Source organism: Danio aesculapii, chromosome 13 (assembly GCF_903798145.1).
Source record: "Danio aesculapii chromosome 13, fDanAes4.1, whole genome shotgun sequence".
NCBI classification, from domain to species: domain Eukaryota; kingdom Metazoa; phylum Chordata; class Actinopteri; order Cypriniformes; family Danionidae; genus Danio; species Danio aesculapii.
The window spans coordinates 49,371,186-49,392,058 of NC_079447.1; the positions used below are offsets into that span (position 1 = coordinate 49,371,186).

The following is a 20,873-nucleotide window of genomic DNA, read 5'->3' on the forward strand; positions in this document are numbered from 1 at the left end:
TACATTACAAACCACAGGAGAGGGTGAATTCTTCAGCAGGATAGCGCTGCTCATACTTCAGCCGCCACATCAAAGTTCCTGAAAGCAAAGAAGGTCAAGGTGCTCCAGGATTGGCCAGCCCAGTCACCAGAGATGAACATTATTGAGCATGTCTGGGGTAAGATGAATGAGGAGGCATTGAAGATGAATCCAAAGAATCTTGATGAGCTCTGAGAGTCCTGCAAGAACGCTTTCTTTGCCATTCCAGATGACTTTATTAATCAGTGATTTGAGTCATTGCAGAGATGTATGGATGCAGTCCTCCAAGCTCATGATGGAGTCAGACACAATATTCATTCTGTTTCCACTGCAGCATGACTTTATATTCAATACTGGACATTATTTTTGTTCAGTGACAAGACTTTAGTCTAAGCAAAGTCAGACCTTACTGTCCTAATTAAATCATTCAAAATAAAGGCATGATCATATTTTATTTTGGTAAAATAAGCGTAATCTAGAGGCCACTTCTGACACCAAATGATCAACAAGAAGTCAAGTTATTATTTACTGTTCCTAAAACTTAGATAGGCGGCAAGACTTTTGTCAGGTAGCTTGTCAAAAAAAGAGAAAATCCCACCTGTGGGACAGTGGCAGTTGTTGTGGAGCTCTGGTACATAGTTAAAAGCAATTAGTTGACTTTATACTGTACTTAAACAAAATTTAAGTAAACATGTTGTGTTAAATTGAAAATTAAATACACTACACTGTAAAAAGCGATTACTAAAAATGTTTGTTTTTACCAAAAAATGAAAGTATTTCTGTTTTAATTTAGAACTGTTAAGTTTGCTTAACTTAATTTTTATAATAATGCACGTAGTTCATTTACTTCAGGGGTGTCTAAACTCGGTCCTGGAGGGCCGGTGTCCTGCATAGTTTAGCTCCAACTTGCTTCAACACACCTGCCAGGATGTTTCTGGTATACCTAGTTAGTTAATTAGTTGGTTCAAGTGTGTTTGATTAGGATTGGAGCTAAACTCTTCTCTAAATGTATGCGCATTAGTTATAAAAAAAAAAAATAATAATACAAAAGTTAACAATTCCACTTTTTTTCAGTAAAGTCAACTTGTTGATTTTGAGGCAATGGGTATACTCATTTTTTTAAAGTAAAGTCTGCTGTAAAGGCTATTTTATTCACTTATACATCAAGTAAATTAATCATTTTCTTTGTAATACAGATGATGCCAATGCAATTTTGGCCGAGACTCCTATGTTGGTGACAATAACGTTACTTGATTGATGGTGTAGTCACTCAACTACATTGGTAAATCTTTCCATATACTACATATATTCACCTTATTCTCCGCGTACGAGTGGGCGCAGCCATTTGAATAATTTTGGCTCGAAACTTCCGGTCTCATTCACTTCCATTCATTTTTAGACGTTAAAAACAGCTCGTTTTGCTGCTTGGTGTTGAAAACTGATATTTTCTTATTATATTATTCTACTTTGTCTGTATTGTAATGCAAACACTTGTTTGTAGAGTAAGTAGTTTGACCGTTTTTTGCCGTTTATTATTCCTAGTCATTTTTCCCATAGGCAACTGAATCGGAAGTTCTAAAACGCGCGCACTTCCGCATTAAAGAATAAGGTCAATACAGTACATTTCCTTATAAGTACAAATTTACCTGTATTATTCATGTACCCATTGCCAACTGTTAGACAAAATTTACACCCCTGAATAGCTCGTAAACACTAGAGAGAAAGAGAGAGTGTGTGTGTGTGCGTGCGCGTGCGCGGGCAAACAGAAGTCTGATGATCTCAGAGAGCTGACAGACAGATTTGCTGTAAATAACCTCCTGCACTCACTGGAGAAAAGCCTTCAGCTCTAAATCTTTACCGCGTTTGATGTTTGCAATCTCAGTGGTTTCTAAATGACATGACACTTCAAAGAAATCTGACATTTGTTTTCGATTCAGTTCACTTTGGGTTTGTTGTTTTTTTGTATGATTGAAAATTCTTTTACAGTACACATCACTACTGGAAAATAGCGCAACATTGCCACAACTAATGGAAGCCATGGTAATTATTATTTGTATATTAACGTGACGTAATCAGTAGTGTAAAGTAATAAAAAGCTCAAACTATTGTAATTGAGTACCCACATAGCAAAATATCTCTGGCCCAGCTCTGGCCCACACAATCAGCTTTTGCTTGGTCCACATGCCGCAGTGAATTACGGTATTTGACTGGACCAAGTCTGTGCTTCCAGACAAGAGCCAAACATGGACCAAATCTGGGCCAAGTCTTAGCCAAGTTAATTACCCATAACTGAGCCTGAACTGGGTCAGATATGTTGGTGTGTCACGACTGCAATGAAATTGATAAACCCATAAATCATTGCACTTTAGGCGTGCTATGGGCGTGCCTTTCCTCGAAGCGACCTGATAGGTAGAATTTTTTATTTTTTTTTTGAAAATAATACAAATGTGTTTTTTATGGTTCAAGATAGACCAGACTCACATGGCCCACATATCAATTATTAACATCTGGGCCAAATACTACATTTTACATCTGGCCCAAGTATTGTGTGCCGCCTTAAAGATGGTGACACCTCTGCCAAACCAGGCCCATGATGATGAATGAGGATGAATGCCTGCTGTGCCAGATTTATGCCAAATCTGGGCCAGAATTCTTTGCTACCTGGGTAGTTTTTCCTAAGGAATTGTACTTTAGTAAGACGTTTTAACAATGTGTACTTTTACACAATGTGCTGTATTGTGTACTGTGTGCTGTATTGGTACTTTTACTGTGCTATTTTCCTTCTACCTGCAGTCCCTACTCTATTTACTTTGTCTATTTTTTATTTTCTACGGTGATTGGCTTGAATAATCAGCAGAATCAGCGATTCCCACTCAATCAGATCATGCATAGAATAATCACATCAGACAGAGCGATCTCAAGAGACAAATGCTTTACAAATGCAGCAAACATGTACAGTTTGAAGAGTTAAAAGTGTCCAAGAAGATGCAAAATCGTTACACACAATGAGAGATAGGAATACACTTATGAGAAGATGAAGGATGTTTACTATATGAGGACTGAAATCACCATTTATTCATTCATTCATTCATTCATTTTCCTTCGGCTTTGTCCCTTATTTATCAGGGGTCGCCACCGCGGAATGAACCGCTAACCATTCCAGCATATGTTTTACTCAGTTTATGCCCTTCCAGCCGCAACCTAGTACTGGGAAACACCCATACACTCTCACATTAATAAACTACTGCCAATTTAGTTCATCCAATTCACTTGTTTGGACTGTGGGGGAAACCGGAGCACCCAGAGGAAACCCACACCATCATCTTGCGTCTTTTATTATCTTGGCTTAGTTGTTGGTGTTTTTAATGCATATACACTACCTGACAAAAGTCTGGTCATTGATCCCAGTTTTGAAAGCAACAAATAATAACTTGATTTCTAGTTGATCATTTGGGAAAGTGGCAGAAGGTCAAATTTTCTGACGAATCATCTGTTGATCTGCATCCCAATCATCACAAATACTGCAGAAGACCTACTGGAACCCTCATGGACCCAAGAGTCTCATAGAAATCAGTCAAGTTTGGTAAAGGAAAAATCATGGTTTGGGGTCACATTCAGTATGAGGCTGTGCGAGAGATCTGCAGAGTGGATGGCAACATCAACAGCCTGAGGTATCAAGACATTTGTGCTGCCCATTACATTACAAACCACAGGAGAGGGCAAATTCTTCAGCAGGACAGCGCTCCTTCTCATACTTCAGCCTCCACATCAAAGTTCCTAAATGCAAAGAAGGTCAAAGTGCTCCAGGATTGGCCAGCCCAGTCACCAGGCATGAACATTATTGAGCATGTCTGGGGTAAGATGGAGGAGGAGGCATTGAAGATGAATCCAAAGAATCTTGATGAACTCTGGGAGTCCTGCAAGAACGCTTTCTTTGCCATTCCAGATGACTTTATTAATCAGTGATTTGAGTCATTGCAGAGATGTATGGATGCAGTCCTCCAAGCTCATGATGGAGTCAGACACAATATTCATTCTGTTTCCACTGCAGCATGACTTTATATTCTATACTGGACATTATTTCTGTTAAGTGACAAGACTTTTGTCTGAGTAAAGTCAGACCTTACTGTCCTAATGAAATCATTAAAAATCAAGGCATGATCATATTTTATTTTGGTATAATAAGTGTAATCTAGAGGTCTTTGCCTTTCATATAAGCCACTTCTGATACCAAATGATCAACTAGAAGTCAGATTATTATTTGTTCTTCCTAAAACTTGGATAGGCGACAAGACTTTTGTCAGGTAGTGTGATGTTTCTTTTATTTATATACTTTTTATATGTACATAAATCGTTTTGAGGTACTTTTAAAGGCACTAAAATAATGTTTGTTAATATAATTATTATTATTATTTAATGACAGTGACAATGACAATGGGCTGGGCTGATGATTTCAGTTGATCTCAATGGCTGTATTCACTGCTTTAGTAGTGTTGTTGTTAGTAATGCGACAGGTGTTGTAATTCTCTCCATCCTCTGGTCTCTGTGGTTCACCTCAAACAGACACACAGCGAGTGGGCTCACTGCATGAGAAAACCAGAGAGAGCTAAATTTATTCCTTCCATGAAATCCTATATTGCCTCTCCAGAACCCCCGTGGCCAAGCTCAGCGCCTTGGTGCCAGTAAAACATGCAGGTATGGGTTTCCCCTCAGGTTTAACCCCAGACTCGCCATGTGTGGGTTTGTGTGTGTGTCTCTGGGGAGCAGGTGTAGTCTGAAGGAGCTGAGGAAGAGGTAACTAGATCCATGTGAACCACAAGGATCACTCGGCCTCAGGATCCACTCGGCCGTTTGCACTGCTAGAAAAACATTTAGCCAGGACAGACAAGCGAGGACGGATTACAATCCAGTCAGCTGCAACATTATGAAATTACACATCTACTTACATACAAACAAAAATGAAAACAAATAACATACTCTATATTATTTATATTCATTCATTTATTCATTCATTTTCTTTTTGGCTTAGTTCCTTTATTAATCAATAACTTAGAGCCAACTTGGAGCCAACTTATCCAGCATATGTTTTACACAGCAGATGCCCTTCCCACTGCAACCCAGTACCATCCATACACACTCATTCATACACATACACTATGAGCAATTTAGCCTACCCAATTCACCTGTACTGCATGTCTTTGGACTGTGGGGGAAACCGGAGCACCCAGAGGAAACCCACACCAAAACGGGGAGAACATGCAAACTCCACACAGAAATGCCAACTGACCCAACTGGGACTCGAACCAGCGACCTTCTTACTATGAGGCGATCACTCCCCCCCCCCACCCCGCAGTTTTCATCTTGGAACCCCCGCCCCCCCATACACACACCCAAACACACGCACTATTGAAATGGACTCATCGAAATCTCAAAATTCAGGCCAAAGTACATGCCCAAAGTAATGCGTTTGTAACCTATGTATAACCTTAATTCTCACACCAGTATGTGCCATTTTCAAGACATTAGACAAACTAAGAATTCAAGTTTTATGTATTTGTAAAAGTGTCATGTTTGGTGTCATTCTTCTCCATATGTAGTTCCACAGCTCGTGATCTTGGACATGCAAGATAACTTGTTTGCTTAATGAAGTTTTGTCTGTCTTGGGACGGTACAGACCAGCAAGGAGAAAAAAAAGAAAGCTTCCCGCGCCACTCTCCCCCTCACACCATTGGTCAGTCAGGGAGACACTGCTCGCTGCAGAGTCACTTGAGCTCCAGCGAGGGGGAGCTTGAGCTCTCGCTCCTCCTCCTGTAAGCTGTTTTAATGCATACACCCACCCCACCCCTAACCCCAACCCCCAGTGACATCACTCGAAGAAGTAGTGCAAGGAAGGAGGAGCTGGAGCTCAAGCTCCGCCTTGCTGGAGCTCAGCTCTGCCCAAGTGGCTCTACAGTGAGCACCACTTGCGGGGGCAGTCAGGAGAGACTGGGAGTTACCTGACCAGTTCCTTTATATACCTGTTAGACCCCCAAAAGTCCCAGACACAAAGGGCAGACCGCATTTTTGTACCCATGTGACTCGCCTGAGTCCACGTTTCTTATTTGCCAGCAAATTAAAATAACTTGGTTTAAAGATGTCCTCTGATCTGCGTCGCAAACAACAGAAAGACTTCTTAAAAGAATTCATTTACCAAGCATCAGAGAAAGACCAAAGGAAGAGAGAGAAAGACCCTGAAAAAACATGTATTGTAGGTTCACGCTGTGCCCTATTAAGGTGTTTACACACTTGGTGCTTCTTAATAGTTGTGTGGGACTGAGTTTGATTTGCCTTCTCTTATCTAAACTCTCTATTTTCCTCACCTTTCTATGTTTTTTGTTGTGATGTTTTGTATATTTGTTAGTTAGATGTTAGACTAGTCAACAAATCACGCTTTAACCATGTTAGATTGTCTTTGTTTTGTCTCACAAAAATGGTCACTTTAATGATATATGATTGTTGCTACCAGCTTATTAATAAAACTTCTAAATTATTAATCTACTTCACAAGAAGTAGCTATAAATCCCTTTCTAAATAATTAAATAAATAAACAGTCCGCTCAGATCAGCGGGTTAAGTCATTGTTATAGTTCATTTAACAAAATAAATATAAGGTAATTCTGAATATTCATAATTAATAATAACATTCATTCATTTTCTTGTCGGCTTAGTCCCTTTATTAATCTGGGGTCGCCACAGCGGAATGAACCGCCAACTTATCCTGCATTTGTTTTACGCAGCGGATGCCCTTCCAGCCGCAACCCATCTCTGGGAAACATCCATACACACTCATTCACGCTCATACACTACGGACAATTTAGCCTTCCCAATTCACCAGTACCGCATGTCTTTGGACTTTGGGGGAAACCGGAGCACCCGGAGGAAACCCACGCGAACGCAGGGAGAACATGCAAACTCCACACAGAAACGCCAACTGGCCCAGCTGAGGCTCAAACCAGCGACCTTCTTGCTGTGAGGCGACAGCACTACCTACTGCGCCACTGCGTCGCCCTAACTTAATATTATTCTTCATTAATATTCATAAATTGAGCTAATTTTGCAACACTAGGAGACCCACAAATCTTGGAAGCACGCTTATATTTGATCTTATATTAGCTTTTTAACAGTTTTAGTTTTAATTAATGCTAATAATTATTTTAGGTGAACTATCCCTTTAACACCAGCACACCATGACTACTATGAAACATCAAAGCTGCAATATAATGTTCAGCTGTCACCGATAGTGTTGAGTAGAGGCCAGAAACTGATCTGTTTCTCATTTCTGATTTCACGTTGTGGCAATCGTCACTGGCACACACTCCGTCTGTGAGTCTGGATCAGTTTTGCATTGCGATGGCTTGTTTCCAAGTTTGAGCCTCTGAGATGGACGCCTCTGGCCGTCATTGATTTGCTCTGTAATCCATCTTTCGGACACACTCAGATCAGGTTTTTCCCTCATGTGGATTCTTTTCACAAGACGTGTTTAGCAGTCATCAGCATGTTAAATCATTGAAAGTTTTTAATATTTAGATTTGATATGAACATTCATATGTAATTATGTATGTATTATATCATAAAACATCTGAAATGTTGTTTTGGTCATTCTTAAACACCTTAACAGTTTCAGTATTAGTGTTATTACAATATTAATGACCTCTAGAATTGGCAAGAGCGTCTGCGCTCCGTGTCTGACACCGTAAAACACCACCACATGTTCATTGCATGTCGGCATTTGTCTTCTTAGGTGCAGGTCATTTATTAAATAAGGAAAAGATTGACGCAGCTTCTCTTACTGCAGCAAATTCCGTTTTTACTGTTGATATTTGGCGCCCGTTAATCAGGAAGTGACGATTTTGTTCTCTTTGACTCGTAGGATGGAAACCAAGCGGTAACCTCCCGCTCTCCCTTGGGAGGCCAGTACGGAAGTAACTAAAGCTGCAATTCATCGACTCGCCTTTGGGGCGCTGGCTCCAGGAAATCCAGGTGATTTCTGACTGCACTGGTAAATTGGCCATTTTTACAGCTGATAAAAACATGTTTACAGCCTGGTACAAAAGATGGTTTTATAGCTCATCCGTTTTGTTTTTATTAAGTTATATTAAGTCTTCATAATTAAGGGCGTGGCCACTTGAGTGACAGCTAGGTCTCGCTGGTCGCCGTCACTTCACCTCAGCTGATTCCGGCTGATTAGCTGCTGAACTCGGCATATACATCGCATTTTTGTTTTGTTTTATGTGGCTTTACACAGTCAATTACCTTTTGGAATTATTTCCTACAATTATCAGATGATATGGCATGCTGTGTGCACTAAATTGTGCTCACAAACCATTCACGTGGCCTCCATTTCCCAGGTGAGTGAAATTCTATACTTATATATCATCTCTATAAATGTATTTCTTTTATTTAAGATTATTTATCATTTATTATGTTCTTTAGACCTGTAGTGCACTCCAGAATCTGACTGATTGATTAGCTGTAGGCTATAGAACAGTCATCTGAAGCGTTATCATACAGTGTTACGCCTGGATTTCATCAATATTTGCGTTTACTAACACAGACTATATCTGAAGTGTTTGGAAGTAATTCGCATTTTCCTCCTGTAGAAAAACATCATAAGAACAATGTTTAATGGCTCAATGTATTACAATGGTGTTTTAAAAGTCTAAACGCTTTATTGATATAGTGTACAGCCAAGCACAAGTGGTCAGGACACAAACGAGTCGCCGGTAATGAAGTATTAAGCGTTTCTCCCAAAGAACAGTCTGTCTAAGCAAAATGCTAGCAGGCGTCTGTAGCTCCGCTCACACTCCACCTCTTTGCCCTTGTTAGGTATCCTGTGGTCGGTGCGATGACGCGTGAACAAAATGGCGACGGTTGGCCACGCCTACTTGTAGCTTCATTTGCGCTCTTCAGAAACCTATGGGTGATGTCACAGATACTACGTCCATATCTTTTACAGTCTATGATGGAAACGCTGCTTTTTTCACACATCTTTTATGCGATAATCCAGTTTTGCGCATACATTTAATTCACATCTTTGGATGGAAACACAGCTATAGACATGTGGAGGAAGGCTCTGGGTGTTGACCTTTGCCTCCAACACGCGTGTAAGACACAAACTCGTGCACCCAACAACTGAGACGCAGATTTGTCACATTCTCTAAGCAGACAGGAATTTCACAGCTGAATCCTCAAGAGACGGATCGGCCTCAGAGGAAGCATCAAAGGCTTCTGACACTGAGTTTTATGTAATCTACTCACCGGGATCCTGTTGCAGCACAGCTGCTAGAAATGACTTGAGGAAATTAACAGCCTGTATTTTATACACAGTTGAAGTCTGAATTATCAGCCCTTCTGTATACTTATTTCCCCAATTTTTCTTTAACAGAGAGCAGATTTTTTCAGCACATTTCTAAACATAATAGTTTTAATAACTCATTTCTAATAACTGATTTCTTTCATCTTTGCCATGATGACAGTAAATAATATTTGACTAGATATTCTTCAAGACACTTCTACACAGCTTAAAGTGACATTTAAAGGCTTAACTAGGTTAATTAGGTTAGGTTAGGGTAATTAGGCAAGTCATTGTATTACAGTGGTTTGTTCTGTAGACAATTGAAAGAATATACTGCTTAAGCAGGATAATACTTGTAATGTGAAGGGGACGCTGACAATAGAGGTGCGAATCCAAATGCAGGTTTATTATGCAGAGAATGGTCAGGCAGGCAATGATCACAATCAGGAGCAAACGATAACATGCAAGCAATCCAGAGTCATAGTCATTTAACGGGCGAATGGTCAAAAGGCAGGCAGCAGACAGAAATTAACATTAAAACAAACAAAACAAAGCGAGGGTCAAACACTGCAAGGCAATGCAAGGAAAACATGTTGTAATGTTCACAAACAGTTAAACAAGACTCAGCACTGATGTGTGTGTGTGTGTGCTGTATAAATAGTCCTTGTAATCAGTTCATGAGCAGCTCCCAGCCGTGAGAGTGTGTAATCTACCGAATGAGGAACAGGTGCGTGTGAGCGGTGCATGACTGGAACTTGTAGTCTATGTAATAGCATATTTATAGTCCATTAGCTATCTGCTGCCGCTAGATCGCTGATAATCATAATAATATTGACCATAAATTGGTCAAAAAAGTAAAACCTGCTTTTATTCTAGCTGAAATTAAACAAATAGGACTTTCTCCAGAAGAAAAAATATTATAGGAAATACTGTGAAAAATGTCTTGCTCTGTTAAACATCATTTGAGAAATATTTGAAAAAGAAAAACAATTCACAGGAGGGCTAATAATTTTGAAACAATCTGTACCAAGCATAGTATAGCCACTGTTGAAATTCCTGCAAATTTTTTGCGCTTTCACTCCCCGAACATCAATTATAATTTTACATCTCTTTTCTATATCGATGGATAAGTGGTAGCACGAGCATTGGTGACAAAGAGCGTCTGTTTGTGTACACGGAAATGTATTATCCTCCCTCCCTGTTTAATTCGATGTAATCCATGTCCTAAAACACACACTTCTCCTGCTTTCACTTCTAATGCAAACTGAGGAAGTGATTCGTTTGTGAATGAATCCCCGTTATGAACGCTCGTGTAAACCACAGATGTTCCTGCGTCTCAATGTGCATATCCACATTTCTGATCTAAATGGTATATAACATTTATAATACTCAAAAATTTAGGGTGGACAGTATGCACATTGAGGCACACTGTTATCAGGCACCCTTATAAGTTACTTCAAAGTCTAGCCGTTACTTCACTTAACCCCAATAATACAAGTTTCAGGTACCGCAGCGTCTTGTTGTCATATTTCATTTACATTGTTTGCTGATTTTATACAACAAAACTAGCATAAGCCTGGTATTTAGTGCAAGTCGGTGCTTATACTTTGCCTCATGGAGAATGCAGTAAGTGACTGTATTATTATCAATAACGCTACTTGTTTAGCACAAAAGTTTGTAACATACACAATCCTAAAAAACAAAATCTTTCCTATGTAATGTTCTGCCTTTATGCTTTGTTTTCTTTGTTTGCTCATTACTACACCCGTTCACAGCGCTAAAGTCCAGCATCTTCAGATTGGCTTTAGTCTTGACCAGGGGTGTAAAGAGTACTGAAAAATCATACTTAAGTAAAAGTACCATTACTTGAGTAAAAAATGTAGTGCAAGTAGAGTAAAAGTATCTGCTGTAAATATAACTCAAAGTATGAGTAAAAAGTAACCCTTTTAAAAGTACTCAAGAGTAGTGAGAAGTGAGTTTTTATGCAGTAAAAAGCTGATACATTTACATGTAATTTGTGGATGTGTGTGTAAACGTAACATTCTGTAGTGCATTTAGTTATAGCCCAGCAGACACACAACGTATTAGAGACGTTAATATTAGGTTCGATTTACATTTTTGATGTCAGGTAACCAAAATTCAATGTCTAGCCACCGTCTAAGGACAATGTTATTATGATGTCCAATAACGACGTCAAATGATGTTGATATTTGGTCAATTTTAGGTTGTTAGAAACTGACCAAAATCCAATATCAAACCAATATCTTAAACCAACGTCATATTGATGTCAGAAATTGACATTTATTTGGCAGGTATGGCAACCAAAATCCAACATCTGATAGACGTCATTGTGGTAACGTCCACACAATGTCAAGCTGTAACGTCATTAAACATTGATATTTGGTTGATTTTAGGTTGGACGTTGACGTTGGCCTGACGTTGAGTTCTGACGTCAAACAAAATGCGACATCCCCACGACGTTGGGGTACAATGTCAATCTGACGTCATGTTGACATCTTGTGCCTGCTGGGGGTTTAAGACCATTACAATCATCACACAGTAAACATCCGTCATCTTCTCATCAGTGACATGCATCTAAACAGTGTCTGGGTCAATGCATGTAAAGATTTTGGACATCTTCTTGGACTCTTTTAATCCTTCCAAGCTGTTTTCTGCATTTTTATCATGTCTTGAGGTAGTTCATTATGATGCGATTTATCTTCTATGTGCAATTTAATTGGACAGGAATCACAGGAAGGATTTTTCTAATCCACATAGACAAGAAAAAATAAAGTAGTGACTGCAGCTTGAAGGAAAGCAGTGGAGTAAAAGTACCAATACTGCACTAAAAATGAACTCAAGTGAAATTAAAGTACACCTTTAAAACTCAATTGCCGAGAGAAACTACACAATTACAGTAATTTGAGTATTTGCAATTAGTTACTTTACACCATTGGTCTTGACTAGTGCGGTTGAATGACATTTTGTCCTGGGAGCACTGTACAAATATGGCGGCGGTATTCACACATGCTCAGGGTCCCTATGCGATATCTAGTGTATATATCTATGAATGGCCCTGGGAGTAAGAGTAAGTAAAGATGTATTTACCTTGAGCTTCACAGTTGTGTTTAAACAGCACACAGCAGCCACAGAGCAGCAGAACGACAGCGAGTTTCATGGTGTAGGATAATCTGAAACAATCAGAATGAACACATTTATGAAGCCATTAACTGTTCTTTCACACTTTAAATATACACAGTTGAAGTCAAAATGATTAGTTTTTTTCAAATATTTCCCAAACGATGTTTAACAGAGCAAGGAATTTTTCACAGTATTTCCTATAATGTTTTTTCTTCTAGAGAAAGTCTTATTTGTTTTATTTCGGCTAGAATAAAAGCAGTTTTTAATTTTTTTAAACCCATTTTTTCTGATTGTCTACAGAATAAACCATTGTTATTAATCGTAATACTTAAATACTAAATTGAAATAATTTTAAATCATTAAATCAGTGAAATCATTTCCATATTGATAAGCACATGATGATTTTATTTTACCATGGTATGGGAATCTCCCTGTCAACAATAAAAACTTACTAAATCAAGAATTTAAGTGTTCCAGTAAGCTGACTGGGGTGTCTAGAGGCTGTGTACACCCAGCCTGATCTCACGAGAAAACGTAAGTATTTCACGTTTTGTCAGTTTAGTGGATAATTCGTACGAATTCGTACAAGTTCAGTCATACGAAATTGTACGATTTTAAAAAGGAGGCGTGGCACCTAACCCCACCCCTAAACCCAACCCTCATTGGGGATGAGCAAATCGTACTAAATCGTACGAATTAGATCATACGAATTCATACGAATTAGCCACTAAATCAAAAAGTTAAGTGTTCCAGTAAGCTGACTGGGTTGTCACTAGCCAATCTAGAGGCTGTGTACACCCAGCCTGATCTCACGAAAAAACGTAAGTATTTTACGTTTTGTCAGTTTAGTGGCTAATTCGTACGAATTCGTACGAAATTGTACGATTTTAAAAAGGAGGCGTGGCACCTAACCCCACCCCTAAACCCAACCGTCATTGGGGGATGAGCAAATCGTACTAAATCGTACGAATTAGATCATACGAATTAGCCACTAAATCAAAAAGTTACGAATTGCCGTGAGATTCTGTAGGTACACCAGGCAGCTAAAGAGAATCACAAATTAAATTTGAAGTGACACTGCTCGTCCTCTACACTACTACAGTTTCAGCTCCTTCCTACTGGTCGCAGGTTTCTAGTATTAAGCTGTAGAAGGAAACGATACAAAAATAGTTTCAAACCAGCAGCCATTAGACACTTAAATAAGGCATAGACTAAAGCAGAGGTGTTTCGAGGACTTGTATATTTTAGATTGTCTTAAACAGTTATTTGGGGGTGGACACTTGAAGAGATTATTTATTTATTTTTATATTTATGTTTCTTAATGTTCATTTGTTGTTGTTACTGTGTGAGCTTTTTTGTGTGGCACTGTTATGAGATGAGGACTCTTGGCTGCAAACCAAATCTACCTTCAGGTATAGTAAGTAACCTACCTACCTATACGTGCCACATTACCCTAATTAACCTAGTTAAGCCTTTAAATGCCACTTTAAGCTGTATAGAAGTGTCTTCTAATAATCTCTGGCTAATAATTTGTATATAGCTACCTAGTATCTGTATAAAGAGATCAAGCCCTCAAAACAAGAGACGGTTGGGTGTTGGCCAATCATAACACTCAAAACCTCAAACATGAGTCACAAAAGCCCAGCGTGAAGCGCTTTCACTCCCCGAACATCAAACACAGCAACACCTGACCATGAAGACACGCTTAATAATTCATTCTAATGCTTAATAATTAAAAGCGCGGCATGAATCTTTTATTGTGGACATTTATAACAGGACCACACCGCTGCTTAACTGCCTTGTTAGTCAGTTTATGCAGTGTTTGAGATGTGTTGAGCGCTGACAGAAAGAGCCGCTGCTGTGTCGTGTCTGTTTGTCTGCTACAATCCACAGCTCCTTCAGCAGTGCCGTTTGAGATTAACACGCATGTAATGGATTAATGAAGGACATTTTGTTGTATGGCGGCACCGTGGCTCAGTGGTTAGCACTGTTGCTTCACAGCAAAAAGGACGCTTGTTTGAGTCCTGGCTGGGCCAGCATTTCTGTGTGGACTTTGCATGTTCTCCCCGTGTTGGCGTGGGTTTCCTCTGGGAGCTGATATTCATTTACACTGAGGAAGGGCAGAGGGTTGCTGAAGAACTACTGAGCGATTTCAGCTAATGTCTGGGCTTTCACTGCCGTTCTACACCTCCCTTTCTTCATGTGTTCAATACCTTTTTCTCTGCGTCATTTCATTTTATTACACATAACTTCATTTGTTAAACTAATTAGATTTGTTTTCTTTGTATATATGGATTTCTTTGGTTGTTACCAACATCCTGGGAAATTTCAAGTCTTCACTACTGACTAATCTAATGGATATGCACAAATATAATATTGTATAGCTTCCTATAAAAATATGAATTTATATGATTTGTGAGGGGTGTACTTATATATGCTGAGCACTTTATATGTGCATATAAGTCAAGAATACAGCATTTGCAGCTGTATTTATAAACTGCTCTACCAATGTAGAGTTAATGAATAACAAAAAATGAATTCACTATTTGCTAATGCTTAATAAATGATTCATAATGTGTAGTTATTATACAGTGTTTCCAAATATTATTGTTTCTGCCATTTTAGATTAACAGAGTGCTCTTATAACCACCAATGGGAATGAATTTGGGAAATGCTTTGAATGTGAAAGCTCAGAATAGGTCCACTTCCTCTTCTACAAACCTCCATCTATAGCTAAAGATTGTGTGTCAATTATCGCTGGTGCTCTCTGGCCGGTCTCCTGTGCAGACACCTGCCAGAGAAAGCTAAATTTGAACGTTACTTCATTTCCGGAGCCGCTCACTTTGTGATTATGGAAGGTGCTATTTCCAACTGTGTTTAATTAATAGGTGTCACATCGGATGGGAAAAATACAGTCAGAAACCTTTTTACGCCATCTGACACATTGGACGTTATGGACATGTCATTATGGTCCATTTTTCAAATATGTATTATAGATACAGAGATGATCTTACTGTTGAAGGCACACTGAAAAATCTAAACCACTTTTACAGTGTCGGAAATAAGTATTGAATACGTCATGTTTTTTCCTGGGAATAATATTTCTAAAGGAGCTGTTAACATGGAATTGAAGCAGATTTTGGTAACAACCCAAACAATACATAAACATGAAACAAAAGAAATCAGAAAAATGAGTTGTAATAACAATAAAAATGACACAAGGAGAAAGTGCAGAACTACTGAAATGTGTTTAATAATTTATAAAAACGGCTTTCTTAATGATGGCAGCTTAAAGATGTCTCTCATATGGAGAATTAAGTCACATGCATTGCTCAGGTGTGAGTTTCTCACAGACTTCAACAGAGTGTCAAAATCTTGATGGTTCTGTCGGTCTCGTCTATCAAATCTGATCTTTATTTAGTATTTTCTATTGGATTCAGGTCAGGTGATTGGCTGGGCCATTCTACAGCTTGATTTTCTTTCCCTGAAAGCATTTGAGAGTCTCCTTGGCTGCGTTTTTGATCATTGTCTTGCTGAAATGTCCACTTTGGTTTCATCTTCATCCTCCTGCTAATGTAGATGTTGGACTGAAGCAGTTGATATTCATTTACACTGAGAAAGGGCAGAGGCTTGCTGAAGAACTATTGAAAGATTTCAGCTGCTGTCTGGGCTTTCACTGCCTTTCTACAACTCCCTTTCTTCATGTGTTCAATACTTTTTCCCTGTGTCATTTCGTTTTATTATGCATAACTTAGTTTGTAAACGAATTAGACTTGTTTTCTTTGTATATATATGGATTTATTTAGTTGTTATCAACATCCGGTGAAAATTTCAAGTCAACAGCACCTTTAGAAACATGTTTTCTGAGAAAAATGGTGACGTGTTCAATACTTATTTTCCTTACTGTATCTCCTAATGCATTCATTTCAGCAATATATGAATTTCAACAATAAAAACTAAACATACAGCTAAACAATATACAGAGAAAGTCTTGATAAAACTGCAATATTACTGCAATAAAAAAGGTCAATATTATTAGCCCCCTTCAGAAATACACACTCAAAATAATATTATTTTAGGGACAACCAAATTGTTTTATGTTCAATCAACTTAAAATTGTGAAAACCATTAAGTTGAAGGTGCAGTATGTAGTTTGACCCCCAGTGGTTGAACTAGGTATTGCACGCCTGGTTCAATACACGCAAGTTGGCCAGATATATGACACCAACAGGAGCGATCCTGACTATCGAGCCTAAAGGCTGATTTAAGTCGTGTTCTAAATAAAAGCAACGGCACACGATAGAAGGAATATTTTACATATTAAAATTAGGTTTTGTCCTAACCAACACCTGATATTTAATATTTTAGAAACGGCTTCTATTTCTTGCAGCTGAACAACAGAAAATTGACAGTGATCACCTCAGGTACACCTCATGTGCTTTATTTAGTGTTAAATGCTAATAATGTGACTTTGATTGCCATTTTACATGACATTTATTGCGATACTACTGAAAGCAGCAGCAGATCTGGAAAATAAAATAAACCGTCTGAAATTGAACTTTAGAACTGAGACTCCAAGCCAGCACATATCAGGGATTCAGTATCTACATTTAATAATGTTAAAGAGGTTTCATATGTGTTAATTAGGTTATAAACCTTACCATTTCATTGGAGTGCAGTGAGTGCACTATTCTGTGCTTCTGAATAGCTGTATTTAAATTGTCGTGTTTTGTTCTGTTCAAACAGCCCAATTGCTCATTACTACAAATCTTGTTATGTATCGTGTTGTTAGGACACAGGGTTACAATGTCACCTGCTCACCTAATGTTTACGTTTGTAATATTTATAATATTTGCTAATTAATAACCACCTCAGAACTCTGAATCCACATCTCATTTTGGAGTCTGCTACTGTCCACCAGAGGTCTATATTTTTTTTAAAATCGTTTTTATTGGTTACAGAACAAACCACTGTTGTACAATAACTTCTAATTAACTTACCTAGTTAACCTAATTAACCTTTAAATTGTACTTTAACGTGAATAGTAGTATCTTGCAAAATAACGAGTAAAATATAAAAAGGACATGAAAATTAAATATTGATATTAAAATGTTCAAAAATAGGCGAAATATTAGAAAAAGAAGTAATTTCACAGGATCACAGCTAATAGTCAACTGCATAATGATAAATTGATTAATAGTGACTTAATATAAATTTGGTCTTCAACTATACATGGCATTGAACTAAAATAAAATCCTTTGCATTGTATATAATAACAAAATTGATGCTCATTTCACAAAATAGGCATAATATTCAGCATTTGTATTCCCCCATTCTTTTTGAATTGATATTTTTGCTTTTTTTGTATTTTTGGTGAAGCTGTTATTAGCCTAACCTGTCACTTCAACATCTACTAAAATAGCACGACTAAATAAGCAAAGGCATCTGACAACATCTAAGGTGTGACCACTGTGTTCCTCTGATAAACAAGGTGTTTCTCTTGCCGATTGATGTTAATTAAAGCAACAAACCACATGAGGCCATGCGTCACACTCATTCAGACTGTTCAGGTTGCAAAATGCTCGATTGTTTTTAAAACGGCAGCGACAGAGATGAGTTTTAGAAAAAGAAAAGATTCTCCATCACAATTTTCTGCCTTCATCCCATGGAAAACGTAAACAATCTTTTAGTAGCTCCAAACAATCTGGATCAAGATTCAAGCATTAGCCTATACAGTTGAAGTGAAAGTTATTCGCCCTCCTGTGATTTATGTATTTATTTATTTTTATTTTTTTCTTTGTCAAATATTTCCCAAATGATGTTTGACAGATTTAGGAATTTTCACAGTATTTGCTATCATATTTTTTCTTCTGGAGAAAGTCTTATTTGCTTTATTTTGGCTAGAATGAAAGCAGTTTTTAATTTTTTTAACCATTTTAAGGTTAATATCATTAGCCCTCTTGAGCAATATTTGTATTGGATTGTCTACAGAACAAACTATTGCTATACAATAAATTGTCTAATTAACCTAGTTAAGCCTTTAAATGTCACTTTAAGCTGTACAGAAGTGTCTTGAAAAATATCTAGTCAAATATTATGTACTGTCATCATGACAAAGATAAAATAAATCAGTTATTAGAGATGAGTTATTAAAACTATTATGTTTAGAAATGAGTTGAAAAAAATCTTCTCTCCATTAAACAGAAATTGGGGAGAGAAATATACAGGTGGGGGGCTAATAATTCTGACTTCAACGGTACAACTTGTAAGCAATATTCCAGGTCTTCTGATATCTAATGGCAGATTATGAGAGAAACAGACACGTTTATGATGAAAGTTTCACCCCAGCAACTGCAACAATTTAACATTACAATAGCAGACAGGCTGTGTGTCATAATCAAACACAACACAATACACACAACAGTTGCATGCTGCTGTTTATATGGAGAATGAAACTTGAGAGCTGGAATCAGTTTTGAGCTTGACAGATATTATAATCAATGGTTGTTGAATGAAAAGATTCCAGAAAGATGAAAATTTGATAATAATTTAGGTTATTATGATAATAATTCATGAGAATTTTGATATTTTATGATATTTATTATTAGAATAATCAGAAAGTTGATTGAATATTTCCATTTTAGTGTTGGAATAGCAAAAATTGAAGTATAATGTTATTTTGAGCCACCACTCCTGTTAATGTATTACTGGTTATAATCAGAATTCAAAAAATCTTACTCTAAGAATATCAGCTGTAGGCTTTTTACTGTTGCCAAGCAACATAATAACTTGGTTTAATATTAAAGAGCAGGGCCGACTGTCGCCTCACAGCAAGAAGGTCACTGGTTCGAGCCTCGGCTGGGTCAGTTGGCGTGTCTATGTGGAGTTTGCATGTTCTCTCCATGTTCGCGTGGGTTTCCTCCGGGTGCTCCGGTTTCCCCCACAGTCCAAAGACATGCACTATAGGTGAATTGGGTAAGCTAAATTGTCCATAGTGTATGTGTGTGAATGAGTGTGTATGGATGTTTCCCAGAGATGGATTGCAGCTGGAAGGGCATCCGCTGCGTAAAACATGTGCTGGATAAGTTGGCGGTTCATTCCACTGTGGTGACCCCGGATTAATAAAGGAGCTAAGCCGAAAAGAAAATGAATGAATGAATATTAAAGAGCCCCTACAGAGTGGAGGAACTATGACGTCACCTTGTAGGCTAATCGGCTGCTAGCATAAAACTGGTTCCCTCGATAAGATCCCTGTAGTATTTTCCCATAGGCTTTTCGAAGATTGCTAATTATAAGCTCTGTGTTCAAACACAGTTCATTACACTTACATGTTTTGTCCAACCGGATAATCCTCACACGAAAATTCAACTTTGAGCACTTTTGGACCTTAAATGCAAACGCAAGAACTAAACAGCTAACATTAGGCTATAAATGGACTACAGGATCTTCAGGGCACTAGCCTGTGACGTCAGCACCACAGATAACTTTTCAAGTTCATTTGCATTAATTGTTAGAGAGTACATTACAGACTTTAAGATCATAAAATTAAAAATATAATATACAAAAATCGGTCACACCACAATAAGGTTTGATTAGTTAATGTATTTACTAAGATACTTGAACAATAATTCCACAGCACTGACGCTAACACTTTATTTTGATGGTCCATTTGAGTATTAGTAGACTGTCTGCTTAATATCTGTTGATACTGCTCCTTCAACAGACATTTAACTGACTAGAAGACACTTAGCAAGTACACAACCCCTAACACTCACCCAACAGTCTACTAATAATCTAATGAGAATTAATTGGCGTGTAGATGCAATGTAACTTAAATTCAACCCATCTAAATAAAGTGTGAGTTTATTAATCATTAACTAATGCATCATTTCATGCACTGTGAATCAACAAGAACTAACAGAACAACTTTATTTCCGTTAACTAACATCAAAAGATATGACTGCTGTAATTAATGCGTTGTTTACCATAGTAAATACATGATCTAATATTAACTAATACACCTTATTGTAAAGTGTGACCCATAAATAGAAGTATTTAAACTACAAGTTTGTATTATTAACCAGAAATCTTAATAAACACACGCTTCCTTTAACCAGCATCTACACCTCAGCTACAGCTACAGAAGCTACAGTATATTCATGCACCATTTCCATCTCGGATGATGTGTGAACACAAACACCTTCCTGCCATTGCGTTGAAAAGTCTGATTATAAAGCAACTCTATGAGCCTGTGCTTACCCAGGATGTATTCATGAAAGTCTTTTACTGTATGAAGCATTTAAAATAAACACCTCTTTACAGTATAAGAGCTCAAAAGGTACTGATCACGCTTTTTAAACATCATTAAAACAAGTGTGTCT

At 37.9% G+C, this 20,873-nt stretch overlaps 1 protein-coding gene across 2 annotated transcripts in view; it reads right to left on the reverse strand.

The window, feature by feature from the left end:
* The window catches only part of dlk2 (delta-like 2 homolog (Drosophila)), a 51,414-nt gene that overhangs the window by 13,669 nt on the left and 16,872 nt on the right, over positions 1 to 20,873 (reverse strand). For both annotated transcript variants that reach the window (XM_056471589.1, XM_056471588.1), the window contains exon 2: positions 12,460 to 12,542. In XM_056471589.1, coding sequence (XP_056327564.1) covers positions 12,460 to 12,529 — 70 coding nt within the window. In that variant the 5' untranslated portion in view covers positions 12,530 to 12,542. The remainder of the gene's footprint in view (positions 1 to 12,459; positions 12,543 to 20,873) is intronic.